Raw genomic sequence first — 23,871 nt, forward strand, 5'->3', positions numbered from 1 at the left:
ATGTGAAAGTAGGAAGTGTCTTCAGTCAGAGACTTCTTCAAAGTCACTGTATAACAGGCTGGTACAGGAGATCCTTCCTGCCCACAGCCATCAACGTCTACAAAAACTCTTTGAAGAACCTTACACAATAGGAGTTACGACATTTAGTTACCGTTTGGATTAAAACTGTAGTATGAGTCATGTTTTTAAAAAGAACATGTTTTTTTACATTTTGTTAAAAAACATGTTCATAAATTTTGTGACAGTTTATGAGACATAATCTGTGGAAAAAGAATTGATCTCTACCTCCTCTCTGAGTTATTTTTGATATCTGAAGAAATCCAGCGCTAAAGAGGAGTGTCTTCGCCTTGTCAATCATCCTCACTCACTGCTAAACGTGCTATTGACTGAGAAACAGCTTACCGTTACAGAAAAACAGTTTATCCGTCATCGTTGTGCTATCTAGCATGAGCATTCACAATAGGATCTTCTGACATGCTGTAGTATTAGCAGAAATCAAGGCAGAGGAACCTATTTTTCCCAGAATATTTGTCTTTTACCAATCTCTCAGGACAAATATGTAAAAAGAAAAAAAAGTATAAACGTTACATACTGCAACTTTAATAGAATATTTTTGAATTGAATCAATCTCAAGCTAGTAACACTTGCTCACCACTAGAGGGCAGAGCGGTGGTTTTACCCCGATGTGAAACCTATTTTTGTTTGTTTGATCCTCACATTTTAAATAATCTCTGGTCTTATTTAATGATCAGGAGGGCGTCAGAAATTTGGTTAGTTTGAGCGGAGTTTTTATTTTCTTAGCTGTCGGGCAGATAATCATCTTAGGACACAACACTCGACCGGGCTGTCGTGCTCTGATGAGGCCATCACTGGGACTTTCCGGATACGTCAGACCGAGCTTCCGACTTGTTAACGCTAGCTGCCGCCGCCGCCGCGTTCATGTCGTTAGAGGCGGTTAACGTTACGTCGCAGCTCCGTAACAAACGCAGACAAGAGGCTATGAAAACTCCCAGAAGCCGCCAGCAGCGCCTGGAGGTCTGAATATAGAGGCGCGGTGGTCAGAAGCGACAGGGCGGGATGTCAACAACTCGGCCTCTGCTCGGAATGAGACGAATCACCGAGCTCGCGTGCCCGGAGCAGCCGGGCAACAGGCTCCCTGCGTCGGCCGGGAGGCAGCAAGCGGAGGCCCCCACAGTGGACGAGTTTACGGTCCTGGAGGACAAAGAAGAGGAGCTGAAGTGTGCCAGGCCCCGAGTGGAGCAAGTTTTTAAAGTGACGTTTACAATTATTGGTCTGTTAGACCACACAGGACAGCCGCACGGCAGCAAAACATCCCGGCAGATATGGCTGCAGCTCCGGGGCAACAGAGACGACGTGTCCAAGGCGAAGGTGGGTTTCAACCGGCCTTTCTGTACGCAAACCAACGCTGTCACGTCGGTTTCTTTACATTAACCAACAGTTCACTGTGACCTGTTGCCGTTTGTAGTCAGAAATAAGGAAATCTAAAGTGCATATCGACTGTACCACTCCCTGGTGAACAGGTGTGTGTCAGTGGCATGAACCTCAACTTTATTGACCAACAGCTTCTCTGCCTCACTCCATTGTCTTAAAAACCTTAACTCAAAAAATTAACTTTATTATCTCACTTACTATTAGGTTTAAAATATTAATACAACCATTATTTGTTTGTATTTTCCCCTTCTGTCTTATTTAGTGTTTAAAAATCTCAAATCAACTGTTACTTTCTTGTCATCTCCCAAAATCTGTCATCAGTTTTCCAGGGTTTTAAGTGTTTTTTTGGACTTTGAAGTATTGATGCACCAATCAGTACAAGAATAATCTAATCTTCCAGTTTTCAGCAGGTGAAGAAAGCTCTTTATGAAATAAAAACTGACAACTAGTTCTATATCTCTACAGTTTCCACCCCAAAAGGATAGAAGAAAGGGTCTTTCCAGAGCAAACTGTCTCATTTTGATTATGTAAACAATAACTAAACTTTAAAAGCCTGTTTTGGACACTTTCTCTCATTGTAAAACTGATCATTTTTAAAATTATTTGAGCAAAAATCTTCAAAACAGACTGTCAAAACCAGTTGTTTCAATGCTTAATATGACCTCTGGGATAATACAAACTGCTATGTTTTAAAAATTTTCAAAACATTTTGATGTAAAAACGAAATGGGTCCAACTGTCAGAGCTTTTAAATGTTACTGACTGCATATAACAGTCCTGATTGTCCTCAGTTTACATTGATATCTGGGAAAAGACAGAAAATCACAAATATTAGCAAAACAAAACCAAAATAAACACAATTAAAAGTTCAACCCATAATCTTTGGCGAATAGTGAGTTGTTAGAATAAATGCTGGTTATTTGATCACTAATAAGAACAAAAAAAGTTAGTTTATTACTGTAAAATGGGATTTCCTAACTAAAAACTGTGATGATGCATATTCTAAATAAAGAGCTTTTATTGTTTTTAAGCTAAAGGATTTGATGAAGATCTGACCCTTTACATATTTTTAGAAAAGCTTGACCAGTTAGCAGTTTAGTCGTTATCAGGACTGGTCTATATTTCGGGTATTTTGTTCTGTAATTCTGCAAATTCCTGAAACTACAATCTGCCCTAAAAAATAACAAACCATTAATTATTCAGTGCAGCTAAAAGTTTAATCCCAAATTAAGCAATTGGAGCACAAAAAGCAGCCCACACTCTGATTGTACCAGACAGACGACAAGGATTATTTATATATTGGTTACAGACTTATTGAGTTGTACAAGATTTTCATATTACATACAAAATTGTGTTTTGGGCAGAAAATCGGCTGTTTTTTTTGGTTTAAAGCTACTCACAATAGCTTTCTACCAAAAAGCTATTTACCTACTGCTCCTTATTTCTGTCCTAATTTGGGATGCAAGCTTTGATTGGAGAGGTTGTGTAGCTCCAAATACACGACTACTGTTGTTATTGTTAGCATGTATTATTTTTCCCTTGGTTTTGGAGCAATTTTCTGAGATTCCACATAAAGTTGGCAAAATACCAGTGGTTTGGCAGGGGGTGGTAACAATTACCCACATCCAAATTAAAAGAAGTGAATCCTGATCATGGCAAAACAATTGCAGCTCGTGTTTTCTTTGGCATTGTTTACTATTTCCTCTTAGTCACCAACTTCTTCCAGCTTGGATTGTTTAGTTGAAACAAAGAACAAAGTGAGACAGATGTGGAAAACCCCATTAAATCAGATTTACTGTTGATAGCACAGAACGTTGATGATTGAGAAAACTAAGTCATTCTTTTTAAAAGCTTTTGCATCTCTTGTCTTCATGTCTACTCATAAAATAAGTGTAAATGCTTTACTTTGGTAAAACAAACTCAATAAAAACAGAACATTAGTTTATGTGACTGGATAAGTCACAAGGAGATAATTACTCAACCTTTAGAAGATGAGCATCAATATATTATAGTTTGTCCCAAATGAGCAAGAACAAGCAGCATATATATAATTTTGATTAAAACAGAATCAAAATTATAATTATTAAATGTCTGGTTTCAAGTATGAGATGCTAGAGATGAGATTTTGTTTTACCAAAAAGCATTTTTCATGAGTTGAATAGTAAAGTCTCCAGTCTGGTCTGCTTTATTTGACCTGTTTATGTTTTCTGTAATGAATCACAACAATGGATGAGGAGTTTTTATATACGAGGGTAAAATCTGTGTCATGCTGACAGCTCATATTCCTTCAAATGAGTCGGCTTCAGAGGGTTCTTTCACACTGACTCCCAACAATAAAATGTGTTTTATTTAACCTTCGTTTAACTCTGCAGGACACATTATGAACCATTTCTCATAACCACTACCTGGCGAAAGGAAATAGGAAATGATTTATTCAGTAAAATGTGTCACAGTGACTGCAGAAAACAATGAATTATGTTCAAGTTAAGTTATATTTAAAAAAAAAAAAAAACATGTTTCAACAAGCTGTAATTTTTAATGCTGAGTAAACATAAATTTAATTAACATAAGGAATTTGTAATTTATTGATCTTGAGTATTTTCACAAAAAAAGTATTTTGGGTAACTTAATTTTGACACACTTGAAACTAGGATGGCACGGATAAATTGGCCGGCCAGTAAATCCTTAATTTTTGTTTTTATTCATTGTCTGTGATCAGCCAATAATCGCATCATAAACTGGTCTTATCTGCTGTTGCAAAAGTCTGAAAAGCAGCAACTTGGTCTCTTTCGCTGTTGCCAATTTGTTGTTTGTTGCAACTTTTCAGACAAAAAAATTGGCATAGTGGATGATCGGCCAGAAAACTAGAAAACTGCAATTGGTGCATTCCTACTTGAAAGTAGAGATTATACCTGTCACTATAATAATGGTAAATTTTCCCAGAAATTTATCATTTTGCTGGATGATAAATTTTCCCAGAAGTTATAGTGATAATATTGTTGTTTTGAGATCATTTTAAAATAATGTAATGCTTATGGTAAAGTAATGCAAGAACACATTCTCAAAGAACAATAAACGTTAACTTCTAATGAACATTTAACATTAGAAATTGATTAAATATCCCAAATAAATAAAACAGAAACAACAAATACAATGAATTATGAAGGTTTAAAAAATGACTAGTAGAGACTAAAACAGAACTGAAAACCTTTGCAGTCCAGTTTTTGAAAGAACGAAAAGAGAACAACAATAAATCATGCAAATAGGAATTATTGAGCTTGTTGTAATTTATCATGTGATTAATTACACATTGTGACATTAATTTATTGTGACATTCCTAGTAGAGATTTGTATTTTAAATTAAAAAATTGCTAGATAATTAAATGTCATTGTTTTTTCATCATAACCACAAAGAATCACAGAACTCAGTAAAATATCTCTTCACAAGTTGCAGAAGTTCACAAGTTGCAGAAGTTAAAAAAATGTGATGATTAGACAAAAATAACCACTTTCTCCACAAAAAGTCAATTTAGTTTGAAATGAATGTTTTACAGTGACTATACGGTTCGCCTGATTCCAGTTCTTTATTCAGTTTGGTTGCCAAGTTGGTTGTTTTGTTGTAAAGTTATGTTGCAGATTTTATAAAATATCTTTTAGCTTTTTGAGCTGCTGATGCAGTTTAACATTTTCCGCAACGTTAAATGCTAACTAAACATTTCTGACCGTAGCTGCAGTTTCAGAGCGAATTTTAACCAGGGGATCTCCACATAGGAAGTCCATGTTCTGGTTTTCTTTATCTGCCGTTTACATGAACACACCTGAGGTAATAATAATAATAATCTGGTCAGATGGATTTAAGGTTGGTCTCAAATCCTCTTTTGTGTTTGTTTGTGAATAGATCCTTTTGATTCACAGCACAATTTAAAAGTCATGTGAGCTGCAGCTCTGTTCAGACATAATGCTGTTGGCTTACTGAAAAACGGCATTTAGATCAAAAGTTAGCCACACATTATGGGTGTAATTTCCCACAGAAGAGACTCTTTCACACTTCTGCATCCTGTGTCACGAGTCTTGGTCGTGTTTCAGCAGCTGCTTTGAGCTCTGCCAGTCAAGCAAAACCAAAACGTTTCAGTGGAGATTTCATCAGCCTCCAATGATGAGCAGCAGTCAGTTTTAGCTTCCTACTACCAGAAAGCTTAGCTTCAGTGTTTCTGTTTATCCAGACTCTCTAAATTCAGTTTTTGTGTCCAAAAGTTTTAAAATGGCTTCAGGTACAGCTGGGAAATGTCATTTATCGGATGTTAACTTAGTTCTAATGGCTGATAACTGATATTTACCGATGCTACATGTATTTTTCCTCGAAACATTAAGAAAACGACCACAATGCCTACATTTATTCTCTGCTTGAAACATCTTTTGGTCCTGCACTGCATCAGTATCACATGACCAAACAAATGTCACATGACCAATCTCCTGTTGAAACACGAATGGCAACGAGATGCAAACAAACATCGGTTGTTAATATTGGCCCAGCTCTGCTTATCTTACGATACGATATGTAAATAAATGACTAAAATCGTCAGATTTGAGTGCAAATTCATCTGCGATATCAAAATTATCATATAAAGTGATATGAAAATTTGGGCCAATATCAAAATGCAATGTTACTGACAGATCTAGCTAGCTGCAGTCAGTGAAGACTAATTATTTTATTTATTCTATATTTAATGTTATATTTAAATTTGAATGGGGTCTTTTTCAGCTTTTATTGAGATATATTTTTAATTTATTAGCTTGTAATACATTTAATTTTAGTAAAGGCTTATTTTTTTAAAATCAATTTTATGTTTTCTAAAAATTTTGATATTTTTTTATTTAGTTAACCAGTAATACATTCTTTTATCCAGTTTTAGATTTTCACTAAAATGTTTTATTTGTTTTATTCTTTTCAACTTGATGTATAGTTTTGAATTTTCAACTTTTATAAATATATTTTATTAGCTTGTAATGCATTTATTTCAGGTTTAAAGGTCATTTATTATATTATTTATTCTTTTTGAATTTTAGATTTTTTTTTTCAATTCTAAAACTCACATTTTTCATGAGTTGAATAGACAATTTTTTTAGGTTTAAATTTTTAATAAGGACCGTTTATACTTATGTTTGTATTTTTTGTCAACTCTATGTTTTTTAAAAATTGTTTATTTTATTGTAAAGTGTTTTTTTTTTCAGTAAATGTAATTTATTATCTATTACTTTTATGAAGTTGATGTTTTTTTTAAAATTATTTCCAGTTTCTATAAAAGTTTATTTTATTTTAAACAGTCTTTTCAGTAAAAGCTGAATCGGCCTCACCTTGTTTCTCTTGACTAATGCAGACCTGAGCTCCTGGGGTCATTGCTGACTAATTTCCCTCACGTCGAGTGTTTCGTTAATGCTAAACGGGCGTGTCACATTATCAGTCAGAACGCTGCTGATTCACCCAAACAGTATCTGAATCTGATTCATTGCAAATTGTTCAGTTTCAGCCTCACGTGACGTAAATTAATACAAATACCTTCCGACCTTACTTTCATTTTCTTTTTTCTTTTTTTTCTCTCTTCGCATTTGCTTAAATATGAAGAATTTTGCTCTTTTGTGATTTTGAAATCCATTTTTTTAGGGATGAAATGATTAATTGTGATTAATCAGTTATTAAAATAATCAATTAATTTAGTAATTGATTAATCGTTAACTGGAATATAAAGACCCTAAAAGAGGCCATTTGCTGAATGAATGATAGTCGGAGCAGTAATGAAGCGAAAGCTGTAAAATATGTATATACCTTTTGTATTTAATGAAAAAAACTTTGTAAATATGTTCTTCCCGAAACTCGCCAAGTGTCAAATTCTGAGAAGATTCTCTTATTAAATACCTTTTGCTCTTCAATTATTGAATGATTCATCAGATTAATCGTAATAATTGATTATTGAAATAATTGTCAACTAATTTAGTAACTGATTAATCGTTACCTGGAGTATGCACATTAATAAAAAAGGCCATTTGTTGGAAGAAGGACACACTATAGTAATATAAAGCTGTAAAAAATACACATGCACCTTTGGCTATTCAGTTAATAATGAGTTAATCAACAAAAAGGTTATCCTTATAACTTTTCTCATGTTATTGTAAGTATTTTTTAGCTGCAGATGCATCCTTTGTAACAAATCATCAAAGTAATTCTATATTGTTGCACTTTAGGCAATAAAATGTTAATTTTCTAATTTAAAAAAGGAATTGAATGAGTTATCTTTTCTAATTTATTATTTTATTCGTCAGAATGCTTGATTACGAAAACAGCCGTAAGCTGCAGCATTAATGTTTTAGTTTTTTCTCTGAAGGAGTATGTTCGAGGGCTCTGCGACCCGGAGCTGCAGAAAGAGGAGCACTATCCCACGGACATGCACTGCATCTTCGCCGGGGCCCGGGGCCTCTTCCTGGACAGGCTCATCCGGGACACCAGCGCCGAGGTTCTGGTGCCGGAGCCGGGCCGTCTGTGGCTGGTGGGCCGAGCTGAGCCTGTTGTGATGGCGCAAAGCAGAGTTCAGCAGTTTGTTGCTCTCTTCCAAGTAGGACTGGTGAAATTACGTTCATCAAAGTTGCTGAGTTGGCAGTTATTTAGAGTTTTTTCTTCATTTGTTTGTGTTTTCTGCGCAGGAGAAGAAGAGTCTGCCAAGTGACAGAGAATCGGCGGTGAAGCGAGCGTTCAAGTCCTTCGTGGAGGAAAGAGATGATAAATACACCATGGAGCTCCTATTGCTGCCCAGTGCTCTGAAGGAGGAGTTATTGGGACTGGTTCACAGCCCCACCAGCACAAACACATCGGCACTGGTTGGTTAAATCCATATGATCTATGGCAAACGCTTCTAGGGAAAAAATGCAGCTTTATACTTACAGAATAATCAGAAAATCATCAAAAGGTCCATTTATTTCTTCAGTTGAGTCAGGCCTGGATGAAAAACTTATCATGATGCAAGCGCTTCATATCTGTTGATAATTATTAATCAGTTTTTTTTGTTTTATATATCTGAAATAATACCAAACTGTTGGCATAACCTCCTGTTTTATCCACAGTTTTCACAACCTTTTTATTTTTAAGCAGTTATGAGGCACAGTGACAAAACCAAAAACTGCTGCCGTGCAAGTCACTGTGCAGGTTGTTGCTAGGCAATCAAATTTGGAGGGTACTTGAAAGTTCTTATTATCCAGCAAGTTGTTGCTAGGTAACCAAAGAGTGAGTGAGTTAGTTGATGCCACCAACCCAGCATAGTTAGCCGTGAGGTTGAGCATCTAAAGCCTTTCCTCTGCCTACCTGTTTGAGTCTGTTTACTGTATTCAATGACTAATGAATTAGTTGATGAATATTTCAATAATCAATTAATCATTTCAGTTTTTGCACCATGGCTCAAATTAGCTGCATTTGTACTCAAAAGTTTTGAGCCCTGAGTTTGAATGTTGGTCTAGTTTCTAGTGCAAATATCTTAATATACTTGAGATAAGACAAAATTGGACCAAAAATACTTGGTAGTATTTTCTGTTTTTTCAGGTCAACCAGGCGCTGCTTCCCAGCATGACGGAGGTTGACCAGGACCGCTCACAGAGCAGCACTCCAGTGACAGAGCTCTCCAACCGCATCCTGGACACCAGCTTTGAGGAGAAAGGCGGTTCGGCGGCGGCGGCGTCTGTCTGCGCAGGCGGGAAGGCGGGTTTGGGTCCAGAAGCGGTCCTGCTCAACGGCACCCGACCCTCACACAAGCGGCGCTCGTCCGAGAGCGAGACTCGGGATACAAAGAGACAATACTCCCTGGAACGGAAGGAGGAGTCGCCAGAGAGGACGGCGAGGGAGCGACCCCGGGACAGGGAGGTCCGGGGTGCCGGCAGCAGCTGCAGGTCCAAAACCCCGTCTGCATCCTGTACGCTCTCCTCCTCCTCCTCCTGCTACTCAGGGAAAGCGAACACGGTGGCCGGTCCAATCACACAGGAGTCCGGCGAGGCCGTACCAGACGACGGCGAGGCTGTCAGCCCAGAAACCAACCTCCGCTGCCTGGTGAACTTTTTCAGGTAAACCTTGAAAGGGAAATTCACGCCTTGCACGTTTTTGTTTTTCCATTTGGGATTCAGCTGCATTTAAAGACAAAAACACCCAGCCATTTTTTGGCAATAAATTAATGTTTTTTGTCGTCAAAATCCTTTTGAAAGTAGGAACTGCCCCATGCCTACTAAACCCAATACAGCGCAGCCCGTTACCTAGCAACCCCAGCAGAGTTCCGCCCGTTACCTAGCAACCACAGCAGAGTTCCGCCCGTTACCTAGCAACCCCAGCAGAGTTCCGCCTGTTACCTAGCAACCCAAGCTGAGCTCCAGCACTTTTATTCAACTGGAAGAGATGTTGTATTTTATTTGTTTTTGTAACTTGTCATGGGACTGTAGATTTGAATTAATTTATTAGTTAAATTGAATTAATGTGAGTTACAACATTTAATTTCGCTTTGGGATCAATAAAGTGTTTTGAATTTGAATTAGCTTATGCTATTATAATCTTGTACAGTGCATCAAATTTGTTCTCTGTATAAGGTGAGAGAGATGTTTCAAAACCTAAAATTTGTCCCTGCTGTAGAATAAAGCACAGTACCACAAAACATTATTAATAACAGTAACAAATTATGTACTTTAAGGGCTTGAATTTTACCTTAGGCACCATTTAAAAGTTGTAGCTATATTGTGAGATCTACTTTTCCTTTCCAGAACCATGGGCTACCAGGAGGAAGTGGTGGAGCGCGTCGTCAAGGCGACGGGGCAGACGGAGGACACCTTTCTAATCCTGGAGAAAATAGTTGAAGAAACCAAACGTTGTGAGCAGGACTGCAAAGTAGGGGACAGAGAGAGACGAATGAACTCCTTGCGTCCCGCTGACACCCTCTGCTCCTCTTCCTCCTCCTCCGCTTCCTCCTCGTCTTCGTCGGCCTCGTCAATGACATCCCGTTTCAGGGAAAAGGAGCTGGGAGACTCTGGGAGGTCGAAGGAGAACATAAAGCCGAGCCAGCGAGGAGGAAGCAGCAACGGGTTGGGACACCGGCGGAAGTGCAGCGGCAGTGAGACGAGCACTCAGCAGGTAATCTCACATCAAGCCACAAATAATCCCATAATCCTCATTTCTGCCCATTACAGCACAATCCTTACGTTTTAAAGCTTCCATTAATCTGTCAATTTGCTGTGGATGCCAATACATTTTGTTATTAAGGGACAAATAAAGAATCACTCTAGACTAGAATAAACGTTGTAAAACCAAGGACGAATCTTGAATGGGGCTGCAACCAGTCATTATTTTACTATAACAGATCAGTATAACAGATCTACAGACTAGGCGTGCACCGATTGCAGTTTTTTGGCCGATCTCCGATTATTGATCTTTAAAAAGCCTGACTGCCGATTCCGATTTTGGCCGATACTGAATCTTTTTGTCTGAAACGTCGCAGAATATATAGCAAGAAAGTTGCTGAGTTTTCCAACAGTGGGGCGACTGCAAACGTGCAGACCTGAGCTGGTGGGCCGGTCTGTCAGTCAGACCTCTCACTGCAGAACAGAAGAAGACGGGGTTCATTTCTAGACCTTTGTTGAGGTAGAAAAGATCGGCTTCACATCCAAGTATCAATGGATCACAGATCTCCCAAAATTAGCGAAATCAGCACCAATAAATCAGCTTGCTGATAAATTGGTTCACCGTATTAAACAAATGGGGGTTTTAGCCTTGATTTAAAGGAATTCAGAGTTTCAGCAGCTTTGCAGAGGAAAATCTGCAAAGCTGCTGCTTCCAGACTTTAATCCCCACACTTAAACTTTAAAGTAACAATTTAAAGTTGAAGAAACCTTGATTAAATTTGTTTAAATAAATAAACATGTATTTATTTCTGTGTGTCACATCCTTTTTAGGCCATCACAATCAAGAGAAGCTCCAGTGCTCAGGGCGGAGCAGGGAACTACGAGGTGATTACGATCGACGATGACGACAACATCATCCCCACCAGCGCCAAAACGGCAGACGGTCGAATGTCCCGGATAATGACGATGCCGCACCCTGACCCCACGCAGTCCGGGTCCCGAACAGACTACCTGGCGCGAGGAGGGGGCGGGGTCACGCAGCGGGACTACCTGTCTCGATGCGGGACTCAAACTTTGGGCGGACCAGTGAAGGTGGAGAGCGTTACGGCGCTGCGCAGCACGGCGCAGTGGCTGAGTAACGCCTCTCTGGCTTCAACTCCCAGCGTGAGTTTCTGTTTGTTTGGTTTTGTTGAATTAATTTCTCCATCCAGTCCAGCTCAGGCACTGTAAAAACACAACATCTTACCAAGTATTTTTGGTGTAGTTTGTAGTGCAAATATCTTTGTACACTTTAATTCAAAACTAACTCATAAGTAACTTTTCAGCAAGATGTCAGAGCTTGTTTCAAGTCAATGATTTAGTATTGATGAAACAGTTCTTATTCCCTTGGCAGATTATTTCACTGATAACAGGGAAAAAATGTCTTGTTATAAGTGGATTTATCTGGATGGATCTAGTTCTTTTTCATCAATATTAAAGAGTTACTGACTTTAAACAAGCTCTGACATCTTGCTAAAAAATAGTAATTTAGTTTGGTCTTATTTTAAGTGTACTAAGATATTCACAAAAATACTTGGTGAGTTTTTGTGTTTTTTCAGTGCTGACGTTTTGATTGTAGTTATTCCATAACAACTGCTGCCCTGTTTGTCCATTTATAGCAAATCGTACTCCAGTTTTACTAAATGCTATGAAAAGTGATTAAAGGTGTTTTTACACCTGATAGTTGGTAGACTCAGTTTAATTGGGACAAAAAAACAACATTGATATATTTTTATCTGCTGCGGTTCTGTCATACTGCACTGAGTCAAAACATGTTCCCCTCCTCGCCTGTGGGGGCGCTGCTCCGTGAAATGTGAACAAAAATGGAGTTGTCAGATTTTAGCAGTTGTAGGATTTCTTTTTTGTCTTTGGTCATAAGATCATAAAAATTTATTTCGCTAACGCTAGAAACACGCGTTTCCTGTGCTAGCGAACCTAGACTAGTTGAGTTTTTTCTCTTTTTAATTCTGTAGTTGGACTTGACTCCAGCCTTGGAGTCTTGCTCTGTTTTATTAGTTTTTATTTACTTTCATGAGTTTTTTTTATGTTTTGTAGTGTTACTTTCTAACATCAGCTTTGAGCTGCTGCTCTGAGTTCCCTCCCCTAAGTGTTTCTGCTTCCTGTGTCCTCCCAGTCGGCTCAGCCCATCAACCGGACCGCAGCCTCTGCCTACCAAACCATCAGCCACGTGAACTTCCAGGGCGGCGTGGCCCGGACCCCGCCTGCCAACGATCCGCCAGCCCCGCCGGTCACCGGCCTGGCCCGGTTCCACCAGTCGCTGCGGACCCAGTTCACCTTGAACCTGCCGAACGAGCGGGGGAACCCGGACCTCAGGCACATCATCATAGACGGCAGCAACGTGGCGATGGCGTGAGTCTGCACACAGCTTCTCACTTCTTGGTCACTTTCAGTCCTTTAGGTGTCGAGTCGCCACAAAACTCTTGAGATGATGAACTGGAAGTGTTAGAGTAGGAGGGGAAGCGTAGGCTCCTTTTCCTGCCAGATAAAATCTCATATGATTCACAATAAACAAAGAATATTGACACGTGTGTATTGAAAATAAACTATTACAGCAGGCCTGAAACTGACAGTTCAGGCCTGCTGGGACCAAAAATGTCGAAGTCGTCAATTAATCGATTATTACTGATAATTAATCCTGTGTTAATGTTAAGTCAAAGGAAAGACTGAGCCTTTTTTACCTGCATGTTCATCCTTTGCTACAAATGATCAAGCATACACAAAAATAATGTTATTGCATTTTAGGCAGTAAAAATTTTTTTTTTTTTTTTAATTTAAAAAAGGAATTAAGTTGTTTTCTGTATTTCTAATATTATATAAAAAGGGTGAAGTGTAATTGTTAGAAACAGCCTCAGCTTTATCAGCAAAAATAAGACTTTTTGTGACAGAATGACAATCTGATTTCACTTTTAAGAAAAACCATGACTAACATTTTGATAAGAATCGTCCACCTCCCTCATTACTCACCTTTGGGGTGAAAATGCGATACCGCTGTGGTTCAGGTGTAAACAGGAGTTACTGGCACACCGTGAGCGATCAGTCATTGGCTTTTTTTGGCTGAAATTGAGATTTTCTTTAAGCGCCGCTTGAGTCAATCCTCGTTTTCTGAGATAATACAAAAACAAAGAAGGGAGTAAATGTTGGTAATAAGTGCCAGTCATAACCGGCTCATGTTGATATTTCGTCAGAATCAGTTTTAGTTTGATTTTTTTTTTTAATTTAAGAATCTGTGTGAAGCTGCAACTCATCTGATGACAAATCGAATCTGTGTTAAGTTGGTGTCGCGTCCCACACCGCGTACTACATGTTCTCCTTTTGACTCGCGAAGCCGCCACCCTTCCCATCAGCACCGTCGCCGCTTCATGCACGCGCCACACAAAACCATGCGTGCAGGTCTGTGCTACAACCCCGGCGTCGTTGGCGCGCCCACGCCTTCACATGTTGTTGTGACTCATCACGTTTGGGTATGACTGTGCGCAGGCCTCAGAGCAGCTGTTGCACCATGTCGAAGCGAGGGCGGCTTGTTACGGAGGTGTTTCTCAGAACAAAATACCTTTTCTAGTAACAAAAAGAAAATCAGCGATTTCAATCTCTGATTGATCCAGAAGCTGTTTGTCACGGACTTAATGTGCAGATGAAGATGAAAGGAGTTTTTGCTTTCACTTTGATTTATGGGTTCAGTCTTCATCCTGCATGACCTTATCCTGACTCTCTGCTTGTGCAACTACTTCCTTTCACGTTCTGGTTTCTTCCTTCCTTCCTCCTGCTTTACCCGAACTGTGCCCATCATGCACCTCTGACTCAGCCCAATGTTTCAACATGACCAGCAGTTCGGTTCTGCCTGTTTTTCTTACAACACCAAAGTGTTTCACTGGGATTTTATGTGACAAATAAATAGCAGAAAGTATATCATCCATTTATTTTCAACCCCATTTACTCTGACAACCCTCGTTACACTGCAAAAACACCAAGTTTTACCAAGTATTTCGGTAAAATCAAAAAATCTTAGTACACTTGAAATAAATCAAAACTAACTCATAAGTAGCATTTCAGGTAGATATAAGAGCTTGTTTTAAGTAAATTATTCTTTAATATTGATGGAAAAGTACTAGTTTAACAGAGTATATCATTTTAAAATAGCAAAGTCCAGATGTGATTTATGTAAACAATTTCTTCCAGTACAGAGTCAAAAGGTCCGTCTTGATTTACTTCTACAGTTGTTCTCTCATGCTAAAGGTCTGAAGTTATTTTATCAATTATTTTGATGATTAATCGGATAAAAACAATTAATTACTGCTTTGAGTGTTCAGAGAAGGTTCTTTTTTAATCTTAAATGCAAAATGCATTTGTTTTTAGTACAGTTTTTGCTTAATTACTGCTTTGAGTGTGTAGGTTTTATTAGCAAGTGGCCATTTTTGAATCTGTTTATTCCAGTTAACGATTAATTGATGACTATAATAGTTGACAATTATGTCAATAATCGATTAATCGTGACTATTCTGATTAATTGTTTCAGCGCTAGTTAGAAATGACCTCTTCAGTGATCAAATCTGTCAGGAATTTATTATAAAATCTAATTTATTGAGAGTTTATCACTAAATAATATTTCAAAAAGTTTTTATTTAGTTTAAAAAAACGTCCCAGCTCACAGACCAGGACATGCCCTGATCCTAAAAAACACTCATTTAAAATCATTCAAATGAAGTTGAGCCCTTTCCCCTCCTTCGGTTGCGTTTCCGCAGAGTTTGGTGATTATTACATGACTTACCCCGACTTTCATGTCATTCATCACTTTCTCTCTCAGCAGCTGTGGGAACTTCCCTGCTCTTTGCATGCATTGACCCCTGGCTGAAAACGATCCGCCTCTGAATGCACCCTGTTTGTACTCTGACATGTTTGTAGAGTTAAAACACCAGGGAAAGTGAAACGGGTCTGCAATGTTTCCCCCTGATCAGTGTCACAAGTCTCGGCAGCAACTTCGTCAGATTTCAAGTTGGAAAATTTTATCTCTTTAGTTTATGACAGCATCTGCCGTGTTTTAGTGCCTGTTTCTGCTGCAGCTTTGTAACTCATTGCATCACCGTTTGCCCCAAAAGTCCCAATAATCTTCCTTCTTGGTTGTTCTTTTGGCCGCGTAACGTCAGCCTGGAAGGAAAGCTGCTAAATATTGTTTGTGGCATCACTAACCTGTTCAGGCTGCCTGCATGCGTCTCTGTGAAACCACAGCTCACGTGAGTCCAGATCTGAAAACCCGATAGTAACCCGAGCAGAAAGGGAAAGAACCAGCGCAGACGGGAGAGATATTCTCATGACGAGGAGGAATTTTAATTTAAAAATTTTAACTTCTGAGAGCATGGTACAGACAAAACTCTGAGTGGCTTAGTTTAAGATTCACCTGAATCTAAAAAAATCTGCTTTTGGTATCCAATTATTAATTGGTTAATGCAGAAAAATATTCAGATTTGATCAGATTACTAGATTAGTTGATGATTAATCATGACTAATCTCCTTAATTGTTACTTTAAAAAATCAACAGATCAGCTCTTCACTGTAAGCAGAAAAGGCTGAGAGTTTAACCTTTTAATGTTTGGAAGCATTTTTAGCTGCAGATTCATCTTTTGCTACAAAAGCTCAAGCGTTCACTAAATGAAAGCTGGCACTGCATTTTAAAAAAGGTTTTCTTATTTAGAAAAGGAATTGAACCATTTACTTGTTTGCATCTTTTTATATAAAGAAAAAACTCTTAAGTGGTTAAATGAAAAATCTGCAGAATGTGGCCATCTATTTCATCCAATTAATCATCAGAATAATCGATTAATAAAATAATCGTTAGTTGCAATCATATCGTCCAGCATGATTTGTTATCGTGACAGGCCTACGTCTCTCTCCATAGCTAAAAATAGCGCCTAGCATACTTGCGTCAACGGCGTGGGCGTTAGCAGAAGCGAGAGCGATGTTGTGCAACATAAATAACCTTCCGGCCAGATCACACTGCGCCGAATAGCTTAACAGTATTTATTATTACAAAATATTTAATTAATTTTTGAGGCAGGTTAATTTGCCTCCAGGATTTTTTTTTTTAATTGTTGTACCTGAATTATCCATCAGTGATGACAGAAACTTTGTGCTATTTTTAACAAACATTGCAGCTCAAACAAACAGAAAAATCCCTGACACGTATTGGTTTGGTGGTTTGGGCCTGATGAACAGCACCAGAGATCTGCTGGCTCTGATAACGTCCATAGTTGTGCGATCTGTCTGCAGCTTCCTGCTCAGGGAGTTTCTCATCTGGGCTGCTGCTGGTTGTTTGCGTTGCGGTTTTTGTTACCCTACCTACCAGCATGTTGAACTGGAGCCGTCTGACGTGCGCTTGCAGTTTGTGCACGTCACCGGCGACATTGTGTGTCAGCTGATATTTTAAATTGTGTCTCCTGGAAGTTTTGTAGAGGCTAATTAAAGCCTGTTTTCTTTGAAGTTGTTGCTAATCTTTAAAATGTTTGGGTTCGTTGTTTCTGATTGCATCATAGTCACAGATGTTTGTTCATTCAGTTTCAGGTGAATTTCTGCAAAGCAAGACTCATATTTTCCACCCCTGAATTAAATAGATTTACCCTTTTTGAGCTGCTGTTTTCGCTGATTCAGTTTATTTCCCCACACTTTTATGAAGCTGCATCTGAAATTAAATAAGGCTTCTGCAAAATGTGTATTAAACATCATTAATGACATTCAAAATTCTTATGACTGGAAATTTATCACAATAAAGGATAAGCAATACAATAAATGCTCAGCCCTAAGTCAGAGCTATAATTAAGCAATGTATAATATAATGTACCAAAACGGTGTACATTTTGCATTTAATATGAAAAAAAATCTGTTTCTGTAAGTATTTTTATCCAGAACTCCTCCAGGGGCATCTTTATCTTCATCTGGTTCAAATTTTATTACACAGTTAATAATTGGTTAATCCAAATACTCAACAGATTAGGCTTACGCTGTATTAATGTAAAGTAAAGCAGAAATGGCCGAGCTTTTCACATGTAGACGTTAGAATTAGTCATTTTGCTGTAGATGCATCGTTTGCTACAAATTATCAAACATACACTAAAAGGAATGCTATGTTACTGCAACAGAGGCAATAAATTGTTAATTTTATTTTTTAAAAAGCATTTGAATTCTGTTTATTTGCATTTTTTATGGAATTTTAATATTGTAAAAAAACAAGCTTAAGAGATTAAATGAAAAATCTGCAGAATTTATCATGTTAATCGTCAGAATAATCGATGGAAAACTAAAATAACCGCTGGCTTCAGACCTACTCCATTGCATCTTTGTACGTTGTTTTGAAGTTTAATTTCTTTTTATTTTTTGTAGTCATGGCCTTCACCGGTTCTTTTCGTGCCGCGGCATTGCTCTGGCCGTGGAAATGTTCTGGCGGAGAGGCCACAGGGAGATCACCGTGTTCGTTCCACAGTGGCGTCAGAAGAGGGACCGACTCGCTACAGGTAAACCTGAGCTCACCTTAAAGTTCAAAACTAAGCATCTTTCTGTGTTTAGCTATATATACACATATAAATATATCGATAGATAATACGTTTAATAGAAATTCAATAATCAATATTTACAGCATGTTGGGAATTGAAGAAAAAGACTTTAGCTGGTCAAACTCTCAGGGTTGCTAGGTAACCAAAGTGGGAACTCTTTATTTGGTTGCCTAGCAACAGCTTGTTAAGTAACTTGTACAGCAGCAGTGTCAGGTTTTGCCTCATAACTGCCTAAAAATAATAATAATAAAACGATGTGGAGTGAAAACTACAGTTAAAACAGGAAAGGTCATGCCACCAGTTGGCAGTATTTCAGATATTTAAAACAAAATCCTAATCAATAATTATTGATCTCAACTGTTTTGCAGCCGTTTCATCCAGTCCTTAATGATAATATTGAGACCAAATTGGTATCAGTATCTGATTATTATTTTTCCTCTCTTATCATATTAATGTGTTCTTAAAATATTTTGGAAACACCTATAAGTTTTATTTCTATTTTAGGTTTAAACAAAAATAATAAAAAGAAAAGGTGTCAATGTTGGAGATACTGGCCTTGTATTTACCACAGGATTACAAACCTCTAATCTCAACACAAAGTGATAAACCTCAAATTCAGGGACATTTTTAATTTACTCAAATACTTCAGATCATCATTTGACTCCACATATCTTGTTCTGATCCATAATTTTTTTATTCCAGAGCAACACTTTCTGAACCAGCTGGAAGACCTGCGGCTGCTGTCCTTCACCCCCTCCAGAGAAGTCTGCGGCCAGAGAATATCTTCACATGACGACAGGTAAAAATAAAAACGTTTTCACCTCATTTTCCACCATAAAAGTGGCTTAAAAAGCACAGCTACATATTTACATTTAGGTTGGCTACCCTACCCATGCTAAATTACCAATATGAACTAAGTGATGGTAAGATAAACTAAGTTAAATTGTGTAAACAAAGAACAATAATGGGCTAAACCTAGAAAAAGTAAGCCAGCAACATAAAAAAATTTTAAATAAGCTAAAATGTGATAAAGTGTAGCTAGCATAAGAAGCTAATTTATTTCTCTGTAAATGAGAAAATCTGGTGGAAGAAAACTGAAATGAAACTTCAAGTTTTTCAGATGGTCTACAAATGATCAAGAGAAGCCTCATCCTTTTGTTAAATCTCTTAAATGTGAAGCTTTGGCATTGAATAGATATTTGAGGAAACTCTGGAAATATCTCTGAAAGTTTGCCGGTTCCACTTGAAGTCAGATTGTGTCATAAATGCCTTCAGACTGAAAACAGGATCCTGACTGAGCTCTTCAGGTTTTCCTCTCCGCTCTGGAAATGTCTGACCTTTGAACGCCGGGAAAATCCTGAGTGTCTAATCCAAACAATCCACTCTGCCTCTTTTTTTTTTCAGGTTCCTGCTCCACCTAGCAGAGAAGACAGACGGGATAATCGTCACCAACGACAACCTGCGGGACTTTGTTGACACCTCGGACACATGGCGTCGGATCATTCAAGAGAGGTGATTGGTTGCGATTTGTAGAGTTCAGTTTGTCAGACGCTGACGTGTTTCATTACCCTGAGAGATGCTGGAAAGTCCAGCGACGCAGCTGACTAATAAAGATTTATAGCTTGTTTAGCTTTACTGAAAAAGTTCCTCTGAGAAAGAGGAAACAGAATCTTCACAGGAACTTGTTCTAATTAGTGAAATATTCACGTGTTTAATGTATTCCATAATATCCGTGGCACATTTTCTATTTTTCTTTTCATTTGACTCACATTTGTATTATATTTTAATGGAACATGATATTATAATGTTTTGCTTCTTTAATTGGAGATAATCAATGTTTCTTAGATTCATTTACAGACCAGAAGATAAAATAATTTTTAATCAAAATAAGTCTTAAATGTCTAAATTATTCCTAGTTTTCTGGTGAAACATTTAAAGAGACAATGCAATGTAAATAGAAATACTATTTTTTTGCCATTTTGCTGAAATATGTGACTGTTAACAGCTGATATTTATTCAAAGTTCAAATGCTAAACGCAGCTGTAGACACTCAGAAATATTTTTATTTTCTGTGATTTTCTCACCACCTACTGGTTGTTTTGTGTATTACATCAAGGTGAGCACCATATTTTACCTGAAAGCAGCGTTTTCTTCATGCCCTTTATATTACATTCTAACATTTAGCCACAGAAACACAAAAGGATGGTGATTCTGACAAACTGAGGACTGTCCAGCTCCAAACACAGTCTAATGTATGTTAGTAATTTAAAACTGAATTTCACGAGAACAAATTTATGTGACCAGGTTTTCCTGAAATCTAATACCGAATGTTTTTCCATTTCAAAGTGAGTTTTCTGGGGCATTTCATGGGAAATTATACTGAATGTGATATTTACTGTAAAGAGTCAAACAGTCTCTGGACTTTTTTAAATACTGCTCTGTTGCTTACTGGTCACGATAAATGACAATACTGTAAATGCCCATTACTACCTGTGAGTGTAAACTTTGAGTTTGGGGGCGTGGCCAGCAGCAGCTTATTTGGATTTAAAGTGACAGAGGCCCTAAAACACACCTGTCCTAGCCAGGTAAAGGAAGCATAATAGCTCACCTTTACAAATTGCTGTTGGTTTTTCAATATGAAATTTTCCATTTGTGTGAACGCTGCACTTTGCGTTTCCTGACAGGCTTCTTCAGTTTACCTTCGTTGAGGATCACTTCATGATTCCTGACGACCCACTTGGAAAAGACGGACCCCACCTGGACGACTTCCTGCGGAAAGACAACAGGTGAGTCATCCGCTGTGTTTCTGTGACTCTGGTTGTTCGGGATTTATCTGCAGCCTGTTTCTTCTTCTCTCTCCAGGAGAGTTTCCCCGCCGCTGTTCCACCCTCCGGATTTCCGGGCCTCGTCCCAGCAGCAGCAGCAGCCCGTTAACGTCCAGACTCTGCGTAACCCCGCCTCCCTGACGGCCCACCCCACCGCACACTGGCCGCACTCAGGGCCGCCCGAGTGGCACCCTCCGCGCCGCTCGCCCTCGCCGTCGCCTGCTCCGCCGCCGCAGCGGTCGCCGGGGGAGACATCAGAGCTGAAGAGGAAGCTGTACGATATCTTTCCTGACCAGAAGCAGCGGATCGACCGGATCCTCAGCGACAACCCGTACATGAGAGACCTGAACGCGCTGTCGGGTCTGCTGCTGGGATGAACCGCCGCCCGACCGCCATCTTCTTCTTCTCCTCGTCGGAGGGCACAGAAACTGTTTATTAAACTAGCTGCTATCTGCAATGAATATTTTCTGGGATTTTTTTTTTTCCATCGTTTTTTTATCTTTTGCTTTCTGGTTCATCGAGGTGAGCAGCACCACTGTCTGCAGAACATAACCGAAACGATTTCTGTATTTCAGCAAGAAAAATTCTGTGTTTGTCTGGGAATAAAGTCTCTGCTAGCGATCAACGAGACTTTCAACTTTCACTCCGAAGGTTGGGAGAGTTTAACAAGATACACAGAATCTCATGTTGAAGAGGGTTAACTTTGTTTATAAGTGTTTACCGTTGGAAATCATACTTTCAGTCAACTGGTCGCCCTCCTCGCTTTCCCTCCATTTTGCTACTGAAGCACAGAAACGCGTCGACTTTACGCTGCGACTTGTTTCTGAAATGATAAAACCTGACCACTAGGTGGCGATGGCATTGTCCAACAACATACATAAAGATGGAAAGTAATTTTTTCAGGATGAATTATTGTTTTTACCACCACACTGGTTCTAGAGGTAAACCAGAATCAACCGGCTTTAGTTTAATCCTCCATTTTGAATGTTTGGGGAGATCAGCATGGCCATTTATCACCAATCTGATTTCTAATCTCTGCTTTAAGCATCAGGCTACATTTATAAACACTATTTACGACATTTTCAAGCAGCCCTCCAGTCAGGAGTTACACACACAGTTCCAAGCTGCATTTATAAATGCCAGCTTTCAATTTGAAAGTCTACAAATTTATGTTTAAATCTGGATTTATGAACAGTTTGGTTGATGTTAATCAAACTCAGTTTTTATAGCACCTTATATAAATAAATATGGGCTTCCTGAAATGCTGCTTAAATTGTTACGTTGCTTTGGTTCAGCATCAAGTTGGTTGAGAAGGAAATAACTTGTTTATTTTTACCATTTTTCATCCAGTAAAACTTTTTTTTCCAGCAGGTTGATGAGCTCTGAGACAGTTTTGCAGAAAACGTACATGGATTATTTAAAAAATCAGTTCAGTGAATAAAAGGTGGCAACAATGTATTAAAGTTTGTTTAGGAAAATATAGAAGCAGGTCAGCATAAAGCTGTTTTCAGAAGCATGTGGTGCAGGTTGTAGTGACATCTAGTGGCACAAGCTGCAAACTGCAGCAGTAGCAACATGGTTGAGTGGGGAGGGCAACCTGCTATTTTGTGAAAAACATCCATATTTTCCTTCAAAATGTGTAGGAATGTGTAACAACTTGACCCAGCTTTGTAAACAGTTGACTGAGGATCCTGAGCTTAAAAATTCCCACAACAAACCAGAATTTACTGCTTTGATTATCTCTTTAAAAAAAAAACACAAAGAAAACCCATCAGAGTTGGATGAGCGTTCAGTTCTGAGGTATTCGGTGAGTTATGAACCTTGGTTTGGAAGCGATGGAAACAAACACTACAATATTTATCTTCTGATTACACCTCGAACCTGAGGTTTTCTTATTGTTTTCAGTTCTGAGTTACATTTGGAACTAAAGTGAAATGCACTGAAGAGAAAAGCTGAGCGAGCAGATAAACGTTTCATGTTTATCTCCTTAAAACTCAGAATGTGGCTGCAATTTTCAGATCTAACAACCTTCTAGTTTTTGCTAAATTCAAAACTTTCATGTGTTAAAAGGATGTTATGTTGTTGTAAGGGTTACTGAAGGATTCCCCCCCCCCCTTGTATTATAATTCTTCTGTGTATAATGATTTTTTTGTCTTGTAAATATTCACATTTTTGCTTACAGTGCACATATGGTTTAATGTATGTTCAAAATCCAGAATAAATGCAGCCTTCCCCATCAAACATCAGCTGCTCTGTTTGTTTTCTGCAATATTTTAATCAGCTTCTCATTTTTAATAAATGCATTGTATCGCATGTACTATTTACCATATTTTTTATGTCTTTCTTATATATCCGTGTTTACAAAAATCTGAGAAAATTCAACCCTATTTGAAGCTCCCCTGCACTTTCCAGCAGAAACTTCACATTTTGAGCGACTCAAATTAAGAAAATAAACCAATTTCATAAAAACACGGCAATTTGGAAAAAATACGTTTCTTAGATTAGAGTCACGTGATCATCAACCGGATGTTACTGGCGGAAAAGACAAGGAAGACGGAACTGTTACGTAGATTACAGGACTTTCCACTTTGTATCTTATTTTTGTTAAGGTACCTTAAAAAGACGAAATTAATAGAGAGAGTATAATTTATTTTTGTTTTGTTTATTGTAGTTTTAAAATCTGTGTTAGCATCCCGATCCACACTCCATTCCAGTAGATGGCGGTATTGCACACTTTAACCGCCTTAAAAAAAAGAAGACGACGGTTGGGAATGGTAGGAGCATGGCATAAACATAATATAAGGATAGACGCCTCATGGACCGTTCTCGCCTATTGTCGCTGACGAGATTTAGGGCGGC

The 23,871-nt window shown here is 38.4% G+C and overlaps 1 protein-coding gene across 1 annotated transcript; it reads left to right on the forward strand.

Annotated features, from left to right (window-relative positions):
- Positions 1-426: 426 nt before the first annotated feature.
- Positions 427-23,253, forward strand: n4bp1 (nedd4 binding protein 1). Its single transcript, XM_014993129.2, has 12 exons — positions 427-1,389; positions 7,832-8,059; positions 8,148-8,321; positions 9,037-9,551; positions 10,236-10,602; positions 11,421-11,753; positions 12,763-12,998; positions 18,018-18,148; positions 18,890-18,986; positions 19,592-19,699; positions 20,872-20,973; positions 21,050-23,253. The coding sequence occupies exons 1-12, from the start codon at positions 1,078-1,080 to the stop codon at positions 21,387-21,389; spliced, it is 2,943 nt and encodes a 980-aa protein (XP_014848615.2). The 5' UTR covers positions 427-1,077; the 3' UTR covers positions 21,390-23,253.
- The last annotated feature ends 618 nt before the right edge of the window (positions 23,254-23,871 follow it).

This window comes from Poecilia mexicana, unplaced genomic scaffold (assembly GCF_051168715.1).
Source record: "Poecilia mexicana isolate PSO_F unplaced genomic scaffold, ASM5116871v1 scaffold_6, whole genome shotgun sequence".
In the NCBI taxonomy this organism is placed as follows: domain Eukaryota; kingdom Metazoa; phylum Chordata; class Actinopteri; order Cyprinodontiformes; family Poeciliidae; genus Poecilia; species Poecilia mexicana.